General features: G+C 32.3%; 1 protein-coding gene across 2 annotated transcripts in view; it reads right to left on the reverse strand.

Moving 5' to 3' along the window:
* LOC114331873 (uncharacterized) overlaps window positions 1-23,207 on the reverse strand; it is a 58,667-nt gene that overhangs the window by 25,166 nt on the left and 10,294 nt on the right. For both annotated transcript variants that reach the window (XM_028281552.2, XM_028281553.2), the window contains exons 2-3: window positions 7,524-8,004; window positions 4,047-4,372 (exon numbers count right to left, since the gene is read on the reverse strand). In XM_028281552.2, the coding sequence (XP_028137353.2) occupies window positions 4,047-4,372; window positions 7,524-8,004 (807 nt within the window). The remainder of the gene's footprint in view (window positions 1-4,046; window positions 4,373-7,523; window positions 8,005-23,207) is intronic.

Genomic DNA, 23,207 nt, shown 5'->3' on the forward strand with positions numbered 1-23,207 from the left:
TGTCGAATTCTCTGAAAGACTGAAGTTTGCGCAGTCCAATTTTTTACGTGGCCTGCACGTGTGGACAACGTACGGTGTACAGTTATTTTGTTCCGTCATGCCTGCACAGTTTTGGACTGCACAGGCAAGACGGTGCGTGTAGCCGGGCTATAAGGGGCCTCACAGCTTGGGTTGCCTAGGGGCCCCATGATTCTTAATCCGGGACTGATTTGAAGAACATCTTCATTGGAAGTGTGTGAAACTCACGATATCTTTATAATTCGTCAATAGCACCACAATTTGAATGCTTCTAATTTGCTTAGCATTGTAATTTTTAACGTCCTTGTCTCATAACCACACAATAAGATAGACCACACATAACGTTTCAGGACCTTCTTGCGAATATTCATCGACAGGTTTCTGTTATATAGAACCGGTTTTCAAATCGTAAAAACCTTACGTGGTATTTCGATCCTGATGATTATCTCTTTATCAGAGTCAGACTTTACATTTAACCAGCTGCCAAGGTATTTAAAATGGTTTACCTGTTCTTCATTAAGAGAAAGCAGACCTTGATATAATATATCAATCATGCCAACTGCCTGATATGAACTCTTGAAGTTAAGTTGAAACAACTATTTTAAGGAACAGTACAGTAGGAACAATAATTGATGACCGAAGTTCTAGGAAGGAATAGGAGAGGAAGGCTAAAGAAAACATGGTGGAAGAGAGTTAGATCAGATATGTATGGGGAGTGGATTAAACTATTAGTATGGTATGTAATAATGGATGATAAAGATGTGATGATGGTCAACATCACCAAAACAAGTCTAAATAACTAGCGATCAAATCTTGCTAATAATAAATCTTTTGGCAACAGTAACGGATCTAGACATTTGCGTATGGGGGAGGTAGAGAGAGAGGAACTTCCAATGAAACACCAACCAAAAGACATAAAAACGATAAAACCCAAAGAACATAAAAGACATAAATAGTAACTTATATATGCATTAAAAAAATTTAAGTATGTAAATATATAATTTTATAACATATATTATATAATATAATATTATATAATTAAAAATATACTTCCCTAAAAAGGGCTACATTACATATGCAGAACGTTTTCGATCTGATTACGGATTACGGATCTGATTACGGATCATCAGTGCTGAACAGGATTAAAATTGAAAATATTTGGGTAGTCATGGAAACATTTACTAAAATTGTTATAAGTAACATGGATGTTGTAAATATTATATGATTAGGCCCCGGGCACCATTTGACCCTCACTTGATTTGGACACGTTCAGAGGTTCAGCTACCTCATATCTTGAACGGTGGATGGCAACTAAGTTGCCATATAGTTTCAGTATATGTATTTGTATATTTATTTGCATAGAGGCATTTGGCAAAAGGGCCAAATACAAAGAAAATATAAAAGGAAGGCTAGAAGACAGACAAAAGCACGAGGATATAAACAGAGAATGGGAAGCGTATAAAAACATCATACAAGACGCTGCCAAAGAGACCTTGGGTCTACAAAAAAAGGTCAAATCAACTGAAGGGAAGTGGTTCGATGAAGAGTGTCGTAACATAACAGAGAGAAAGAATAATGCATATCAACGACTACAACAACGACATAGAACAAGACAGGCAGAGGAGGAATATAGAATGCTAAGGAGGGAAGAGAAGACAATACACCGCAGAAAGAAAAGAGAACACATAGAAAAAGAACTCCAAGAAATTGAAGAATTAAATAAACCAACAGAAACCAGAAAATTCTACCAAAAACTTAACAAAAGCAGAAAAGAATTTAAACCAAGAACAATGATGTGCAGAGACAAAGAAGGAGATATAGTAACTCAACAGAGTGAAATACTGCAAAGATGGACTGAATTCTTCAAAGAAAAGTTTGAACAAAACGGAGATCCACTATAAGATGAAATTATACTGGATCAAACAGATACCAAAGAAACAACCCCCTTCAGTAGCTGAAATGCAAGAAGCAGTTACCAGACTGAAAAACAACAAGTCACCTGGATTGGACAACATTAGCGCAGAATTAATAAAAGAAGGCGGAGACTCTCTATTAAATGCGGTGCACGAACTTATAGTGAACATATGGAATAATAAACAACTGCCACAATACTGGAATACCGGAGTAATCATTCCACTACATAAAAAGGGAGATCAACTTCAATGTAAAAACTACCGGGCAATAACGCTACTGACTGTGGCATATAAAATACTGTCAAATATTGTGTATGAGCGATTGAGACCATATTATGCGGAACAAATAGTTGGGGGATATCAATGTGGTTTCTGCAGGCAGAAGTCCACAATAGATCAGATCTTCGTTTTGAGACAAATCTTGGAAAAGACTAGTGAATTTAATATAGAAACACATCATCTCTTCATTGACTTTGAGAGTGCCTATGATAGTATCCATCGAGAATTTCTGATCAACGCCCTGAAAGAGTTTAATATTCCAACTCATCTCATTGATATAGTAAAAGAAACACTTAAAGTACAAAGCAGGGTTCGAATTCAAAACGCACTAACAGATACAGTCCATGTTAGAACGGGCCTACGACAGGGAGATGCCCTATCCTGTATTCTATTCAACATCACATTAGAGAAAATAATTAGAGAGTCAAAAGTCAACACCAGAGGAACAATAATAACAAAAAGTGTACAAATATTGGCAGTTGCAGATGATGTTGATATCATAGCTAGAAGCAAAAGAGAAATGATAGAAGCATTTAATGCTATAGAAAGAGCGGCACAAAACAGTGGCCTAAATATTAATGAAATAAAAACCAAATACATGAAGGCCAGCAAATCGACAGGCCAAAGAAACCTACAGAATCTGACAATAGGAGACTATAACATCGAAAGCGTAAAAATTTTTACACATCTAGGTTCACTAGTTACCGCAGATAACAATGTCAACGAAGAAATTAAGAGAAGAATACATATTGCTAATAAAACATATAATGGACTCATTAAACATCTAAGATCTAACAACATCACGAGAAAAACCAAATGCAAAATATACAAAACCCTGATAAAACTGGTCCTTATATATGGATCAGAGGCATGGACACTGTCGAAAAGCGATGAGAACTTATTAGGTACGTTTGAACGAAAAATCCTTAGACACATATATAAGGGGGTGAAAGAAAATGACGTATGGCGCAGAAGATATAATTTTGAACTATACGCAGCATACAACGAACCCGACGTCATAACATCCATAAAGATCGGACGTCTGCGCTGGATGGGCCATGTTGAACGAATGTTGGAGACCGAAACACCAAAACAGATAATGAAGCAAACACCAGTAGGGATAAGGTCAAAGGGAAGACCCAAACTTAGATACATGGAACAAGTGGAACAAGATCTTAAAACACTTGAGATTACCCACTGGAAGAACAAAGCAAGGAACAGAACAGAATGGCGGAAAATCCTAGAACAAGCCAGGACCCAAAAAGGGTTGTCGAGCTACTGATGATGATGATGATGATGATGATATTTATTTGCATTTTCTGTACTACGTACATAAACTCGTACCTACTTACTCGTCTGTTATTTTCAAAGTACAGTACAACCTGCCATATCCGGTCCTCCCCATATCCGGACCGTTCTGCCGTCCGTATCTACTGAAATCTACCGAGAAAGGCAGTCCTGCTGTTGGACAACGCACCCTCTCATCTCGACCCAAAAGAACTAAAAGATGGCAAAATAATGTATTGCAGAATCTATAAAACGTGTCTATCGACGAAAGTTATTAACGGCGTTGATTACTGAAATATATGAAGGAGAAAACCTTTCAGAGACTATAAAAGAAGTTATCTTGATATCCGGATTTTTTCATATCCGGATCGGTCTGTCGCCACATTGGTCCGGATATGGCAGGTTTTACTGTAATCACATAAATTATGTAATATATCTAAATTAAAAAATATGAATCTAACACAAAAGCACAAAAGGACAGTGAAAGACTGTTAAAGTAATGAAATCTGATTTGATACGGGGGAAAATCACAATAAAATGAAAACTTACCGTCTTGTTTATTTGAACTACTATCGTCTTTCTTGAGCTGGTTGAGTTGCAGATTCTGATTAGGAAGTCCATTCAAAATCAGCAAAGGGAAAGGTATAGATGGCGTTCCAGTTCCAGTATTAGCTTTCAAAGGTATCTGAATATTTGTTGTTGGATTTGTTGGAGTAGTAGGCTTGGGCTGGCTTTGTATTGGCTTTGGGGCTATTTTAATTGGTGTAAAACCAACGTCTTTTGGTTTCTCAGGGGAAGGGGAAAGTACGGCTTGTACAGCTGATAAAGGTGGGACGTGGACAGCCTCCTCGTCGAATTCTGCATCAACCTCGGACCTAAAGATGGAAGAAACTTTATTAATGTACGTTTTTACATTAGTAAGAGTTTGAATACTTCTATGGAACGAAATGAACATATAAAAAATATGTGACACTACACACTAGCTTAGAAGTTGTCTATAAACTAAGAGCATGAAGGCTCATAGTGCTCGTAGCTTTTATAACTAAGCTTTGTAAAACTAAGAAGGAAAAACTCTCAGTAGGTATCAGTTATTTGTACTGAGTGTACAACTAATGTATTCACTAATTACAGTAGGTATAACCGGTGCTGTAAATAGCTATGTCGATAACAAGGATTCATCAACCTAACTATAAAATGCCTAATAGAAAAAAAGGGTGGAATACAACAAATCTTCAGGGTGATTGATTAGTGGGGTAATGCTTCGTAGATCCGTTATTGTAATAGATAGCGATAAAAGTTAATAACAAATATTGTAGCCAACTTTGAGCTTCACATTACAAAATTAGTTAGAATGTTACAGGGTGTTCGATAACATAGTGGCAGACCAAACTTATGTTTTTTAAATGGAACACCCTCTATTTTATTTTATTCGAGATAATGTTAACTTCTTCGTCACAAAAATATAAAGGTTGGGTATGTTATACAGGATATTTTCAAAGTTATAAGCAATTTTATATGAAAATCATAACAAGTTCAACTCCCTGTATAAATAAAAATAAGTAATTTTAAATGGAACACCCTGTATTTTATATCACTATTGAAAAGTACCATTACTGTACTTTAATTTGTATACAACATTCCCTATGCCTAAATTTATTAGTTTTCGAGATATTTTTATTTTTCAATGGACCAGTAGCGTGGCAACCCAGACCAGAATTTAATAAACTGGACTGATTTTTTTGGGGTTGCTTTAAGAACGAAGGTTATAAAATGCCTCCAACAACAAGAGATGAGATGAAAAATAGAATACAAAGTGTATTTGGAAGTGTTAATTTACAAATGCTTCGTACTGTAAGTAACCCGTTGTCCTAGGTGAGCCACGGAAAACGACGCGACGCGATGCGATACGATGCGACCAGTAATTCACTTATGTAGCGTCGCTTTCCATCACTCAATCTAGGATAAACGTGACGATGTCAATTCATTCCTATTCTTAAGTATGGGGAAATATAGGCAGTGTTACTAGAAAATTCATAATAAATACTTAGCTTTAAAAAAATTACATAAACGAAGAAGAAAGACAACAAATATCATATATTTAGAGCGAAATAAATTTGGCGAGTTTCATCATTTATATTCGAAATTAATAAATAATCCACGTTGGTTTAAAATATATTGTGACTTAATTATCATGCAGTTTAGATTATATTATTGCAGCTGTTAAACTCAGTATTCAACTGCCAATAAGTAATTTTCAAAAACTAAAAAAAATTTCTATTGAGGAGACGCTGTTACTGGCTTTAAGGTATGTTAGTGAAAAAACACTGGTACTATATAGTTACTGGTAGGTACTATATTAGATTTTATTTATTTAATAAACTATTGAGTAGCATAATTTGAATTGAAAAAAGCAACTTGCACTTGACACTGCAAGCTTGACAATGCGTCGTGTATCGTCGCGAACAAAACAAGTTCGCACTTCGTCGCGTTTTGTCGTAGACTGATTAACCCGAAAACGTAGGCCACATACAAAATACAACCATTACGTGATATTTACGCGTCGGGTCGCGTCGTGTCGCGTTGTCGCGTTTGTCGTTCACCTAGGACAACGGGTTACTCATTCAATGACCGTTTTTAGGCATGCATAAATGTGTTAGGAGGTCATTTTGAACAACTTATGTAATTAAAGATTTAAAATATTTTAATAAAAGTAGCTTTCAATTTTTTCAAAAATGTTGTATTTTGTGTTTTTTGTTTTATGTTTTTTTTTTGGAAAATTTTTTACTGATAAATTATTTTTTGTTCTTTATTTGTTACCTTGTTTCATTTACATTCAAAAGTAGATTTTAATTGTTTTCACAAAATGTTGTAGTTTGCGTTTGTGTTTTTTTTTTGTAAAATTTATAACTAATAAATTATTTTTCTTTCTTTATTTGTTACACTTACACTACATACAAAAGTATGTAGTTTTTAATAATTTCAAAAATGTTGTATGTTGTGGTTGTGTTTTTTTTGTAAAATTTATTACTAATAAATTATATTTCTTTCTTTATTTGCTACATTGTTACATTTATTATCAAGTTGATAATCAGTAATCACAAATTGTCAGTTTTAGACAACTCAGTCATGGCTTGCTTAAAATTTGGAAAGATTTGGACCCATTATTAATAATTTCCTCTGAAAATGAAAATATCTCGAAAACTAATAAATTTAGACATAGGGAATGTTTTATAAAAATTAAAGTACGGTAATGGTACCTTTCGATAGTGATATAAAATACAGGGTGTTCCATTTAAAATTACTGAGAAAATAATGTACTTACCTTCACTCGTCTTGACTCACCCTGTATTCAATATAAAGACAATTAGCAAGATCAATCATTTATGAAAATTTTGACAATCAATAAAAAATATGGCATCAATAATCCATTGCTTTTGTGCTTATTTTTATTTATACAGTGAGTTGAACTTGTTACGATTTTCATATAAAATTGGTTATAACTAAATAACATGTATAATTGGTAAATAACATGTATAACATAACAAACCTTTATATTTTTGTAATAGAGAAGTTAAGAAAATTTCGAATATAAAATAAAATACAGGGTGTTCTATTTAAAAAAAAAACATGTTTGGTCTGCCACTATGTTATCGAACACCTTGTAATATTCTAATTAATTTTGAAACGTGAATCTCAAAGTTGGCTACAATTTTTGTTATTAACTTTTATTGCTATCTATTATTAAGAGGGATCTGCGGAATTTTACCCCACTAATAAATCACCCTGCATTATATTGATTTTTATCGAATTTCACAAGAATCGACGTAGTAGATCTACCAAAAATACTAGGATTCAATAGGGTACTGATACATGCATTTAAAACCCTTAGACTAAAAAAGGAAGGTCATTAAAAATAGACGAGTATTTCTATCCTCTCATTTTATTTCTCAGGCCAAATAGTTATTAACAGAAACCTGTAATACTGGAATTAACGAGACAAACAAATATAAATAAAGTCAAACTTACCCGCCAAGGCTGTTGGTGGTGTATGAATCCATGTCATCGTTGATATCGAGCTCCTCATCGATGATCTCCTGCTTGATGTCCTCACACCTTGGACCATCGAAGATGTTGCCATCCTTGTAGATGTCCTGCGGTCTGGTGTGCTTCTTTTTGCTGAGGATCTCGTCCATGGCTTTGTAATGCGGCCAATCCGGATCGACTGTTCCTCTGCCTACTCCAGTCTGCACAGACCTCTTAATTCGGTGGTACAAGCATTTCAGGTTCCTCAGCCTCGTTTTGATCTCATCGGGGGTTCTGTAAAATCCACGATGTTGCATATTGGCAGCCAAAAGCCTCATAACGGGGGCTTTTCGATGTGTGAGGTAGAGTTTGTTTTGTATTTGTGGACTGCCCCATAGTTGTATTAACAGTTTGGTTTCGTCTTCACGGAAATTAGTGGTTCGTTTCTTTTGTAAGACTCGCAAAGGGCCCGGATCCATTTGGTCTGAGAAAGAACCATTGATTTCACTGAATAAGATTTTTTTAAGATTTTTTGTGTGTTTGCTTTTTTTATCATACCCAATTAACAAACAAACAAGAGACCTTAACTGTATACTGTATTGGAACAATAGTTTTTTCAATACACTACAGAGAGATCGAAAAGATTAATAATTATGAAAGAATAGTCGCATAAACTGTTATAACAATGATGTTAGAAATTATTTGACTAACGAAGAATTTAAAGTAGGGACGTTGCCAATCACCAAAACCTTTCAAAAACATATAGAAAGTTCACCGAAAATATTTTAGAATATTCTGTTGTATGTAGTCCATTCACTCACGGTAAAATATTGCAAAACCTTTTAAGTTTAAACAACCGTTTGGATTGACATAAAATTGGGCATGCACATAGCTAACATAAATATACAAGAAAAATAGTGATATTGTGCCGATGTGTGCTTTTCCCTGAAGGTGAGTTTTACCCCTTCTGGAGGGTGAAAAAATATACGTTCAAAATAAGCACGGAAATGGATAAACTGTTTAATAAAATATGTTAATTTTTTCAACAAAAAAAAAAACGTTTTTAGACGGTTTTTCGCAAATAACTCAAAAACTATATAGCTTATAAAAATGTGAAAAAAATGGTGTATGTGGCCTCTAGACTCAGTATAAGAAGAGTTGTAGCTAAAGGGCTGTCCATTAATCACGTGAGGCTCGAAGGGGGGGAGGGGTCCATAAAAAATCACGAAACATCACAAGGGGGAGGGGGTGCAGAAATATATCACGTGTATTTATTTTTTCGTCAAACGTGTACAAAAATCGAAAGCGGTATTGGTGTGACTGATAAAAAAATCCATTTCTCATTCACAATATAATACACCCCAACAACACATTAATTTTCTATCCTTTAGCCCAAATTTCTATAAATAGTCTTATTATATTGAATGTTAATGTTAGCCACATGGCTCTTCATGGTAATAATTTTCTCAAATGCTTTAATATAAGAAGGGGCCCTTTGTTTTCTTTTGAATGTATACCATGTGTGTCCACTAGGAGTACTGACCCTGCCGCCTTTATTTATGGGTTTTTAGTCTTTACATGTATTTATACCTACTATCTAACGAATTGGTAAAGTCGTGTCCCTGTGAGTTATTCTGTTGTTTTGGCATTGAATACATGCGTAACCAGGATTGCTAGGTCAGTTTTTAAATCTTCAGTAATTTTGCTTTCAAAAAGTATATTTTCAGTATATCTTTTAGGCCATGTAATAGTTATCAGAATATGATACCCTGGGAATATAATATAATAATATATATACAGGGTCGTCAAACATAAATATATATATATATATATATATATATATATATATATATATATATATATATATATATATATATATACAGGTAACAAATTCAATATTTTAGCTCATGTATCAATACTTCAAGTATTGCCCATGCCATACACAACTTTGTCAAGCATGATCTAGATGCAATATTTATCTTTACAAATGCACCTGGTAGAAGCGCGTTCAATCTCGTCTAGAGAAGAATGGCGCCTTTATGCTGGCCACTCACTTACGGATATCGAAGAGGCCATAGCATGCAGGCCAGGGCTGAAGGCCGTTATTTGAGTAGTTAAGTTAATGAACTGCAGTTGAGACGCCACACACATGCAATTTTGTGATCGAGCGTGCCAACGCCTTTACGAAAACTGCGTGTATGTGGTGATTTGGCCTTCAATTAACCGCCTGTCAGTCGCCCGGCCTCTTCGATATCCTCAAGTGAGTGGCCAGCATTAAGCCGGAAATTATCTGGACTCGTACTTTCGCATGATTTTTATGTAACCCATTTGGATGAACAAGAGAGAACAAAATATCATGTCATTGAAAAAAAAAACTTTCAGAAGACTGGTGAGAGGGGGGAGAGAGCCAATATTTGCTTCAGGTGGTGAAGTGTGATGGTGATGATTGCGCTTTCTGTGGAGATATACGGAGTTCTATACGTTCCATTCTTTCGGAACGCTTCGTTATACTCCCTTACTATATACTCCAAAGCCTCAAGAGCATGATGGCAAGACGTTTGTTCCATTTCTTCTGCGTTGGTCTCTGGAAATTACTCCAACGTATAAAGGCTTTAGCAAATTGATTTATGATCTGTATTGCCCTTTCCTTCAGAAGGATCATCAGATACTATTGGAAAGGACATGTCAGCGGTGGGCATTGTACTCCTGTAGAAAGAAAAAAGCTAAGACACATGTGTTTTCTTGTCACAAGCAATGTAATCTAAATATGTCTACCTTTAAACGTTATTATTGTAGTCTTTAATTTTTATAATAAAATTAGATGATACTTATACGTGTATTTTATAAATACATATTAAAAAAATAGATTTTTGTAGATACTAAAAAATACACTTGATATGGGGGTGGGGGGGGATCTTAAACATCACCACGTATCACCAAGGGGGTGGGGGGGTTAAAAAATGCCATAAAAAACATCACGTGATTAATGGAGGGCCCCTAATGAAAAATAGGTTCATATTCGTTAAATTCCAAATTGTGAAATAACAAAAAAATAAGCACTTTTTAGGAAAAACTCGTTACAGCTTTTTTAAATTCATTAAAAAAGACTTTATTTTTGTTTTTTTTTAAGTTTCTAGCATCAAAAGTAAGTACCTAAGTTACGTTCGAAATAAAGTTGGTCCTTTTTTTTGGTAAAAAAATTGTGAAAATCACCCCTAATTATAGGCTATTGATTAAGTACTATAGAAAGGAACTACAACGTTAACGGGGTTTTATTATTTCATATGGTCAATAAATCTCTATATATGGAAAAACCGCGGAGTGCTACCATTTAAAGGGGTGCGTCTTTGAGGAATGGGTGAATTAGTCCCTGGGCACAGGTTACATTAGGGTGAGTTCTATGCACTTTTGGTACAAACACGTCTACATAAAAATTGTTTCGGGTTAAATTTGCTATCTAAATATTACTTTTTAAAGTCAAAGATACTTTTTTTTACAAAAATATATTCAAAAGAAAAAGCACAAAGAAACCCAAAAGAAAGAAATTTTGTTTTTTGTCCCATAACTTTTGTCCACGGGGATGTAGGTGTACACACTGCTTCACAGAAAAAAAACTTACATATTTTGTCTTTAAAATGATGTTTAGTAGAGGTCATTAGGATTTAAGGTTTTCGAAATATGATTTTTCAAAGTTCGCCACTCACAGCAATTTTGGGCAATTTTCCTTGTTATTTCGCAAATATTGTTCTGTAACTTTTTTCTACGCAACCTTAGGCATATGCAATGGTACATGTAAGAGAAATAGAAATTAATTACCTTTAAAATGTTCTACTGTATAATGTTGTACGACTTCTTTTAAAGAGGTTATCTATTTCAAGACTTTATACTTTTAACGAGTTTTTATATTTTTCACGATTATTTTTTAAGTTTTCCCTTATAACTTTTTTTTTCTTCATTTAGGTATATATTATATAATAAAAAAGAAAGCTTATTCTGTTTACTTTAAAATGGTGTATTATAAACAATTCTAGGATAATTTTTGAATAAGATATGCTTTTTCAAAATGTAATAAGTACTTGCAACGATTTTTGATTTTAGGATTATTTTTTAAATTCCTCATTATAATTTTTTTATGTGATTGTGTGTTATGATTGAATCTTATTTTTTATAGGTAATACTTTGGATCCACTTGACTCGGCCGGGCAAACTTCAAAATATGGTTTAATTTCAATATTTACTGTCAAAGCTCCTGCACCACAAGCTTTGCTTGAAAAAAATAGCATGTAAATGTACCAAAGGATGTACAAAAAACTGCGGTTGTAGGAAGATAAGAATTAGTTGTTCAATATTCTGCAAAGAGTGCATGTGCATGGGTACTAATTGTGGGCACTCTAAGATAACTGAGGTGTCAGAGGAAGATATTGAAACTAATGCTAACGAAGAGATGGACTTTGATTTTGAAAATTTTTTAAATGTCAACGTTTAAATAATTTTAACTAAAGTGATGTTTTCTAAGACTAATGTTTATATAATCTTGGTAAAATCACTCGGTTTCCATTACATATTTAAATATAGATGATACACCATTTTAAAGAACAGAAAGTAAGCCCTCTTTATTGAGCAATATATAGTATAGTCATGCACAAAAAAAAGGTATACATAATGAGAAATTTCAAAAATAATCGTAATAAATGTAAAAAATAATATTATTTTTATATTAGGTATTATATAATATATAATATATAATATATAATATATAATATATAATATATAATATATAATATATAATATATAATATATAATATATAATATATAATATACTATTAAATATATAATATATTATATAGTAATATTATTTTATTTCTATATTATATTATAAAAAATCGTTAAAATTATAGAAACCTTAAAAAACCATAACCTCTTTAAAAAAAGTCGTACAACGTTATACAGTAGACCATTTTAAAGGTAATTGATTTCTATTCCTATTACGTGTACTATTGCATATACCTAAAGTTACGTAGAAAAAAGTTACAGAACAATATTTGCGAAATAACAAGGAAAATTGGCCAAAATTGCTGTGAGTGGCGAACTTTGAAAAATAATATTTCGAAAACTATAAATCCTAATTACCTCTACTAAACAATATTTTAAAGAAGAAATATGTAGGTTTTTTTCTGTAAAGCAATGTCTATACCTATATCCTCGTGGACAAAAGTTATAGGACAAAAAACAAAATTTCTTTCTTTTGGGTTTCTTTGTGCTTTTTCTTTTGAATATATTTTTGTAGAAAAAAGTATCACTGACTTTAAAAAAAGATATTTAGATAGAAAATTTAACCAGGAACAATTTTTATGTAGATATGTTTGTACCAAAAGTGCATAGAACTCACGCTAATGTAACCTGTGTCCAGGGACTAATTTACCCATTTCTCAAAAACGCACCCCTCTAAATGGTAGCACTCCGCGGTTTTTTCATATATAGATGTCCATTGACCATATGAAGTAATAAAACCCCGTTAACGTTGTAGTTCCTTTTAGCTATCTTATTTTGAATATAATCAATAGCCTATTAGCATCTTTGATAATTAGCTGAAAATTTTTATGATACAGTAAAACAACACTCTAAATTTCATTAAGATCGGTTCAATAGATTTTGCAAAATAAATTTTGCAATCCAGCTTTCGTAAAAAAAATTCATTTTTTCAAAATGTTACAAGACTGAAAATAAAGCAGATAGCAAGTTGAAATTTTTTTTGCATATAGAAGTGTACTGTACCTTTCATCTGCAATTTTGCAAAATTAAAATCGCTTAACACCACGGCGTCAGGAATTTTTTTAAATAAACATTAATTATTGGTGCTACGCGCAGGACAGCGGATAGGTGGCTCTGATTGGGCATTCCAATGACCTTTGATAATGATTGATACATTTTAATTTTTATGACATTTCGATATAAATAAATAAATTTGTTTATTGCAAAATAAAAACACATACTCTATCCTTTGAAATAACATTTTTATTAGCAAAAACTTTCTTTGTTCATATATTTTAACTTAAATAATAAAAGTTTATTATTTTTAAACATATGCAATTGTTTAAACAATATTTCACAAACAATAATAAAATTAGTTTGATTTTTGTGGAATGAAAAAATTAAAATACAACAAAATATAGAGTAAGAAAATAATATATTAGATAAAGATTGGAAGAAATTTAGGTGGAAATCAACCTGTGTGAATCGAACACCGCTGTCCTGCGCGTAGCAAAAAAAAATATTGTTTATTTCAAAAATTTTCTGACGCCGTGGTAATTAATCGATTTTAATTTTGAAAATTGCAAATGAAAGGTACAGTACACTTCTATAAGCAAAAAAAAATTCAACTTGCTATCTGCTTTATTTTCAGTCCTGTCACATTTTGAAAAAAATGAATTTTTTTTGCGAAAGCTGTATTGCAAAATTTATTTTGCAAAATCTATTGAACCATCTTAATGAAATTTACAGTATTGTTTTACTGTATCATAAAGTTTTTCTGGGTGAAATATGAAGGTCCTAAGTGTAGCACAAACGGTTGAAAAACGTAAAATGCGAATACTTGTTTTTGTATGTTTTTTTTTCGCAATTATTGCTATTTTGCAACTAGGGTGACTATTTTTTAAATTTTTAACCAATTCTATATTGCAGTAAATTTAGTTACGCAACTTTTATGTCAGTACAACTTTTCTCGGAAATGAATACTTTTAAAGTTATAATCAAAAAACGAAGAAAAAAATCGAATTTTTCCTTAAATTCTTGACATTTTGATTATTTAAACAATGTTCCGGACCTTTTTGAGAGGGAGGATAACTCAAATATTATTATTTGATTTATTTTCAAGCAATTTCTACAAAAAAATTTGAGTCACCTCTCAACCTCCATCTCAAAACAGATCCGCCCTGGACTAGTATTGTTTAATGGTCTGTAAGTTTCATCGGTTCAGAGTGCTTATTTTTGAAAGGGCTGTAGTTGAAAGGTCTTACCGAGCGTACGCAAATTTTGAACAGCCATATGTTAACCAATTTTTGTCTTACAGAAAAACAAAAAATCCAAAATATTCAGAAAAGCAAAACCTACATTTTTTACTATTTAAGATTTTTGGTATCACTAATAATATTTAAGTTGGGGGAAAAGACAGTTTTTGTTTTTATTTGATTCAGAATTGGAATCAGGCTTTATCAATGGAGCTATGTAGTCACAACTCTGAATCAAATACTAACGAACTACCTTATTTAAGGGAAATTACCACGAACGCAATAATTCCACCTTTGAGACAGAAATCAGCGACATCTCTCGTAAAACGAGGAAGACGAAAAGCCTCAAATACAAAGTTTACTATAATTAAACAATTAAAATAACTGAAATAAAAATAATAAACAATATTTTAAATCTAAGACTTTTCGTTAAAAGAAACTGCTTTCTGACTGCATTCTAAATCTGCGACTTTTACAATTTTTAAGTTATTTAAAAAAAAAACCATTTTTTATTTAAAATAAAAATTACTATGAAACCACTTTATTAAAAAAATAAGCACTTTAAACCGATATAACTCACACAGATCATATTATAAACAATACATATTTGAAAGCCACTTATGAAGCCGTAACGCTTAATTTCATTTGGGATACTAATTAAGGGATGATATTCCGATTTTTTTTTTCGAAAAAAAAAAGGCCCAACTTTATTTTGAGTGTAACTTACTACTTACTTTTTATGCTGGAAACTTTTTTAATAAACAAAAATAAATACGTATTTTTTATGGGAAATAAGCCACAATTTTACTAAAAAATGAATTTATTAACGTTTCGAAGCCCAAATCGGGTTTCGTTGTCAAAATACAAAATACTATTAAAATAAAACAAACATGTTGTTGCTAAGTAAAAAAAATTCTTCTAATAATTTATTTAATCTGACTCATTTATATTGGCAATTCAGACGTATATTATATATTTTAAAGTAGAAGACTTTAAAATGATATCGCCAATATTTATGAGTTGCGTTCCTGGGACGACTTTACTAAAAGATAGTTCATTCGATTACATGAAATCAATCCCAACTCAAGAATATCCGTCGCAAAAAAATCATAGCATGTGATCTGTCTTTAAAAAGACAACCAAATGCAACGATGACAGTAAAATTCTCGCGTTAGAGATTCCATAGTAAATCACGAGGGAAAACCAGGAAAAAACCTCGTGATACTATCCCGACATCGTAAGTATTTGGTCTTACATTTAATCTACCTTCAAAAAACTAATACCAAATTCTGACTTTAATATGTTTAAATTATAAATAATATTAATATTACATAGATATACAATAAGTAATACTAAAATATAAAATTTGTACTAACTCGATATGTTATTGACTTACTAAGCGTGGTATTTTCTTTCTATTGACTTCCTCTTTCAGTATGGGTAACCACATCCTACTGCATTCTACCGAGGAATTTGCGACACAATTGGTTTCATTTAGCATAATTAGAGCCGCTTCTTTGATTTTTCTCTTTTTACTATCTGATTCTTTCAGGACTATACTTGAATCTCTCCACTGAACTCTATGTTCATTATCCCATGCGTGTTGACATATCTGAGATCTATCAAATTCTATGTTTTTAATATAAGACTGATGTTCACTTATTCTAACGTTTAATGGTCTTGATGTTTCACCTAAATAAAATTGTTCGCATTCACAAGGTATTCTATAAATGCAATTCTTTGTTCTTTCTTGTTCATTGTTAGGTTTAGTTTTAGATAGAATAGATCTCAATATGTTTGTTGTTTTGAATGTTGTTGAAATGTTGAATTTATTTCCCATCGTTTTAAGTTTCTCGGATAGTCCTTTTATATATGGTATTGTTATTTTCCTCGTATTATTTCTTGTGAATGTTGTAGGATCCCGTTCTAAGTTGTTCTGTTCCATTCGATCTAATCTTGTCAATTCCTTATTTATAAACTATAAAGGATAATCATTTTTTAATAAAACAGATGTTAACAATTGTTTTTCTTCTAAAAATAAATTTTCGTTAGAACAAGTAATTTTGGCTCTATCATATAAGGATTTAATGATTCCCTTTTTAACGTTGATGTTGTGATTTGATTTGTAATTGAGATATCTGTTGGTGTGTGTTGGTTTTCTATACACTTTATTTATTTAAACATTATATTCAAATGTTTTAGTCTCAAAGAAGGATACTGGATATGAGACTCAAGTGTATAGAAAACCAACACACACCAACAGATATCTCAATTACAAATCAAATCACAACATCAACGTTAAATAGGGAATCATTAAATCCTTATATGATAGAGCCAAAATTACTTGTTCTAACGAAAATTCATTTTTAGAAGAAAAACAATTGTTAACATCTGTTTTATTAAAAAATGATTATCCTTTATCGTTTATAAATAAGGAATTGACAAGATTAGATCGAATGGAACAGAACAACTTAGAACGGGATCCTACAACATTCACAAGAAATAATACGAGGAAAATAACAATACCATATATAAAAGGACTATCCGAGAAACTTAAAACGATAGGAAATAAATTCAACATTTCAACAACATTCAAAACAACAAACACATTGAGATCTATTCTATCTAAAACTAAACCTAACAATGAACAAGAAAGAACAAAGAATTGCATTTATAGAATACCTTGTGAATGCGAACAATTTTATTTAGGTGAAACATCAAGACCATTAAACGTTAGAATAAGTGAACATCAGTCTTATATTAAAAACAGAGAATTTGATAGATCTCAGATATGTCAACACGCATGGGATAATGAACATAGAGTTCAGTGGAGAGATTCAAGTATAGTCCTGAAAGAATCAGATAGTAAAAAGAGAAAAATCAAAGAAGCGGCTCTAATTATGCTAAATGAAACCAATTGTGTCGCAAATTCCTCGGTAGAATGCAGTAGGATGTGGTTACCCATACTGAAAGAGGAAGTCAATAGAAAGAAAATACCACGATTAGTAAGTCAATAACATATCGAGTTAGTACAAATTTTATATTTTAGTATTACTTATTGTATATCTATGTAATATTAATATTATTTATAATTTAAACATATTAAAGTCAGAATTTGGTGTTAGTTTTTTGAAGGTAGATTAAATGTAAGACCAAATACTTACGATGTCGGGATAGTATCACGAGGTTTTTTCCTGGTTTTCCCTCGTGATTTACTATGGAATCTCTAACGCGAGAATTTTACTGTCATCGTTGCATTTGGTTGTCTTTTTAAAGACAGATCACATGCTATGATTTTTTTGCGACGGATATTCTTGAGTTGGGATTGATTTCATGTAATCGAATGAACTATCTTTTAGTAAAGTCGTCCCAGGAACGCAACTCATAAATATTGGCGATATCATTTTAAAGTCTTCTACTTTAAAATATATAATATACGTCTGAATTGCCAATATAAATGAGTCAGATTAAATAAATTATTAGAAGAATTTTTTTTACTTAGCAACAACATGTTTGTTTTATTTTAATAGTATTTTGTATTTTGACAACGAAACCCGATTTGGGCTTCGAAACGTTAATAAATTCATTTTTTAGTAAAATTGTGGCTTATTTCCCATAAAAAATACGTAATTATAAAAATGCCACAAGGAAATAGCTTCAGAACAACAACAAAAATAAACTTTTTTAAACACTTTACAAAAAGTTGTAATAAGTTTTCTCCAAAACGTGTTTCATTTTTTGGTTATTTTACTTTATAAAATTTGATATAATTTATTGTGGTTTATTGTGTTTATAAAATTTGATAAATATTTTTCATTAGCTACAACTCTTCTACTGGGTTTAGACACCTCATATATATACCATTTTTTGACTTTTTTTATAAGCTAAGTATATTTTTTCTACAAATTTTTTTTTTTTTATAAAGATACTTATTTTTTGAGTTATCTGCAAAACACCTTTTAAAAACTTGTTTATTTTTTAATGAAAAATGAACATATTCACTCACAAATAACTGATGACTAGTAATAGACCTGGATCCGGCGAACCAAACAAAGTTGATTAATAGCAAGCTCAAAATTTGTTAATAGCTTAACGGTGTCTAGTCGGACAAACTTTGATGTACGGGAACACTGGAACAGGGTAAGTTTTAATTGAGGAACAGATTTTTAATTGAGATTTGTTACCATTTCATTAAACTTTCATGCAAAAATCAGACTGGTGTTTATCACCAACTGGGCATTTTAATGAGTGGAACACGAAGAACATGTCAAATGACAGAAATCATGTTGGTTAGTAATAGCAGTCTGATTTTTGCAAGAGAGTTTAATGAAAGGTTAATAAATCAATTGGATGTTCAGTCCGACAAAATACATGGGACGTTTTCGTAATCTGACGTTCCAAATTTTTAAACTGTTCCACAATTAAAACTTCCCCTGTTCCAGTGTTCCCATACATCAAAGTTTGTCCGACTAGACACCATTAAGCTATTAACAAATTTTCAGCTTGCTAATAATCTACTTTTTTGGTACGCGGGATCCAGGTCTATAAAAAATGATATAAAACAATAGTTGCAAAAAAAGAATTTAGTTAGTTTATCCACTTCCGGACTTATTTTGAAAGCATATTTTTCACACCGAAAAGGGGTGAAACTCATCACCAGGGCAAAAGCACACATCGGCACAATATCACTTTTTTTCTTTGACATGTTAGCTACGTGTATGCCAAAGATGTCAATCCAATCGGTTCTTTAAAATTTCGAGCAAAAGCCGTGAGTAAATGGACTATTGATTGAATATTATATTGACAATACATGATAGACCTGGACCTCGCGTACCAAAAAAACTTGATTAATAGCCAGCTCAAAATATTTGTTAATAGCTTAACGGTGTCTAGTCGGACAAACTTTGATGTACGGGAACACTGAAACAGGGGAAGTTTTAATTGTGGAACAGGTTAAAAATTGGGAACGTCAGATTACGAAAACGTTCCATGTATTTTATCGAACAGAACTTCAAATTGATTTGTTACCATTTCATTAAACTCTCATTCAAAAATCAGACTGGTGTTTATCGCCAACTGGGCATTTTAATGAGTGGAACACGAAGAACATGTCAAATGACAGGAATCATGTTGGTTAGTAATAGCAGTCTAATTTTTGCATGGGAGCTTAATGAAAGAGTAACAAATCAATTGGATGTTCTGTTCGACAAAATACATGAGACGTTTTCGTAATCCGACGTTCCAAATTTTTAAACTTTTCCACAATTAAAACTTCCCCCGTCCCAGTGTTCCCGTACATCAAAGTTCGTCCGATTAGACACCGTTAAGCTATTGCCAAATTTTCAGCTTGCTATTAATCAACTTTTTTGGTACTCGGGATCCAGGCCTATGATGCATACTCTTTATAATTTTCTGTTTGTAAATTACAATTTTTTATTGCCCCCAAAAATTACGAAATAATTTTTATGGTAAGAGAATTTTTTGATAGAGTTATCATAATATAAGAAAAAACGGGATATGGCACTCCGGGAGTGACCGAGGAGGGAAACATAGCTTTCTTATCAACTGCGGGAAGCAATGAAAAGAAATCACATTAGAGATAAATGGGTAAATATAACACAAAGACTGTATAAAAAACACAAGTGCAAATAAAGTTAGGCAATTAAAACAAAAACAATCATCGCAACAAAAGACCTTAAACAGGGATGTGGTCTATCACCTACACTTTTTAACATATACAGTGCTAGTCAAAAGTCCGTACCCCCCCTCTTATCTTTTGAACGGTTATACCTATAATAGTGAAATTTGGAGGGAGGAAATAAACGGACATAAGCTTCTTAACTATTCATGACAGGTGACGTAATAGTGACAGATGGCGTTACAGAGCCACTGTGACCGATAATTTTAAATGGAACCTTATGGCAAGTGATACCTCGTTTGAAAGGTACTCAAAATACCTATTCAGTCATACTAATTTTTTTGGGTTTAAGTGGATTTTGATTTTGGTGAATAAATTAAATAAATATAATATTGTAGATTCGCATTTAATTAATAAAAATTCAAATGTCCGCCTATGGTTTTTTTTGTCAAAAAAGTTGACGTTTTTCAATTCTCTAGTAGTTTTACGACAACATCAACCTTTTTGACAAGTAATCATAGGCGGAATTTAGAATTTTTATTAATTAAATGCGAAAGTACAATTTTATATTTATTTCATTTATTCATCAAAATTTGCTTAAACTCAAACAAAATTAGTATGTCTGAATAGGCATTTTCAATACCTTTCAAACGATGTATCACTTGTCATAAGGTCTCATTTAAAATTATCTGTCAGAGTGGCGCTGTAAAGTCATCTGTCACTATTACGTCACCTGTCATGACTAGTTAAGAAGCTTACGTCCGTTTATTTCTTCCCTCCAAATTTCACTATTATAGGTATAACCGTTCAAAAGATACGAGGGGGGGTACGGACTTTTGACTAGCACTGTATATGTTACCGGCCAAACCCGATTTCAGGACAAACTAGTTTGGCCTAGGCCAAACTAGTTTATCCTGATATAAAGACGCACACTTCAGGCCAAACTAGTTTATCCTGAAGTGAATGTTTTTATATCAGGGTAAACTAGCTTAGCCTAGTCCAAACCAATTTAATCTATAGTCTTATAATCTACTAGTCGAAAGTACAAAATTAATTACAGATTGGTTGCTGATTTAAACGTAAGTTTAGAAGACACTATTGAGAGTTGTAAGACTTTTAAGTATACGCTGTGAGCTCGTACGTAGAGGGGATATTTACAAATTCACGAGCGCCAATAGTGGCAAGTCTGTAAACGTTTACCGGAAATTTGACATAAATGTCAAAGTGATTAATTTAATATTAAAATTAAAAACAATAATTATAAAAAATATTAGTTGGTCAAAGCTGTGGTATATATTTTTACCTTAAATATACTTACGTTTTAAATACTGAATTTAAGTTTTTTAAATGTTCCGTAATATGTAATTATAATTTAATCTAAAAATCTTAGCGCCATCTACAAGATAATTGTGAAAGTATCCGAAGTAAGAAATTCATATTTTATCAATAGAACGTCAAAATGATTAGCAAAATCTTAAAAAAATCGATTACAATTTAATTACTTTTTTGCGTTGTAAATGTTAAGCGATAAAAATTAAATAATAAATTTAAAAATTACCGGTGAAAGTTGAATTAGTAATCCGCTAGGAGCGCCACCAGCGAAGCTCAGAGCGTATAGGGTAAATGATAAACCGAGATGGCACTTATATGAAAGATATAGAAATGAAAATAGTACGGGGAAAACAAGCCACGAAAGCACTCCATGGAGTGATAAGGAAGAACATTCTAACTAAAGAAAACAAAAAAGGATTTTTCAGGACATAGTGCAGAATATTACCCTACAAAAGAATGGCCAGTGACAACAATAATACGAAGTAAAATAAGAACAGTTGAATTGGAGTTTATGAGAAGGTGTCTACAAATTATCAGGTAGGATAGAATAAGAGCAGAGGAAATATGAAACAGAATAGAAGTAGAATACTCAATTACAAAAAAGTTGTGGTAGTAAAAGTAGAGCCCTGAAATGGTACGGGCATGTACAAAGAATGCCGGAGCACAGATGGCCGAAAAGATTACTGGACTAGGACCCGCGGGGAGGAAGACCTGGTGTGAGATGGAAAACTCACATAGAAAATGCTATGATAGATAGAGACCTCAGAGATGGCGACTAGGAGAATAGAGTGCTATGGAAGACGAAAACGACAAACCCATAATGGGAAAAGCCAAGAAGAAGAAAGTAATTCAGCGAACTAGTACGGCTTAATATAAATAATATAATCATTTTTATTAAAACTATAATTATTCGTAACAAACAAACAATAATATTGAGTTATATTCGCGGTTGGACGGACAGATAGCCTAGGTCAAATGTCTCACCTTTAGTACCATCCTTGGATTATAAGCTTTCATTTGACACCTCATTTGTCATTCTACCTGGTATAATGACGGAGGAGTTGAGTTCACGGACAGACAGACAGACGGATGGACGGACGGACAGACGGACGTGGATATTCAACGTTTTCACATTTTTTCAAAATTGGTGAAAACAATATTATTCGTACTCGATTTTATTCGTAAGTGTATCTTTTCTTTTAATTTTTGGAGAAAACCTTATCCTTTTATTATTTTTTATATTATTAAGTATACAAAAATATATTGATTTATAGCATGTATCAATATCTTCATTCGATGTATCATATGATGCAATATATCGATGTATAATTTTTTTGCCATCCCTGTTGGGACGTGATTTGGGAATTCCCCGCATGTAAAAGTCCTTACATGTTCGCTAAATTACTTTCGACTCGGCTAAATTGGTTTAGACTAAGCTGTACTAGTTTATCCTGAAGTGTGAGTCTTTATTATATCAGGATAAACTAGTTTGGCCTGAAGTGTGTGTATTTATATCAGGATAAACTAATTTGGCCTAGGACAAACTAGTTTAGCCTGCGCGCGATAGGACAAACTAGTTTGGACTAGACCATACTAGTTTATCCTAACGCGCTTAGGACAAACTAGTTTGGCCTAGGCCAAACTAGTTTGGCCAAATCAGAATTGAAAAGGCCACGGTCACCTAGCTGGCGCCTAGACTAGAATTCAGAA

This window comes from Diabrotica virgifera, chromosome 1 (assembly GCF_917563875.1).
Source record: "Diabrotica virgifera virgifera chromosome 1, PGI_DIABVI_V3a".
Lineage (NCBI taxonomy): Eukaryota > Metazoa > Arthropoda > Insecta > Coleoptera > Chrysomelidae > Diabrotica > Diabrotica virgifera.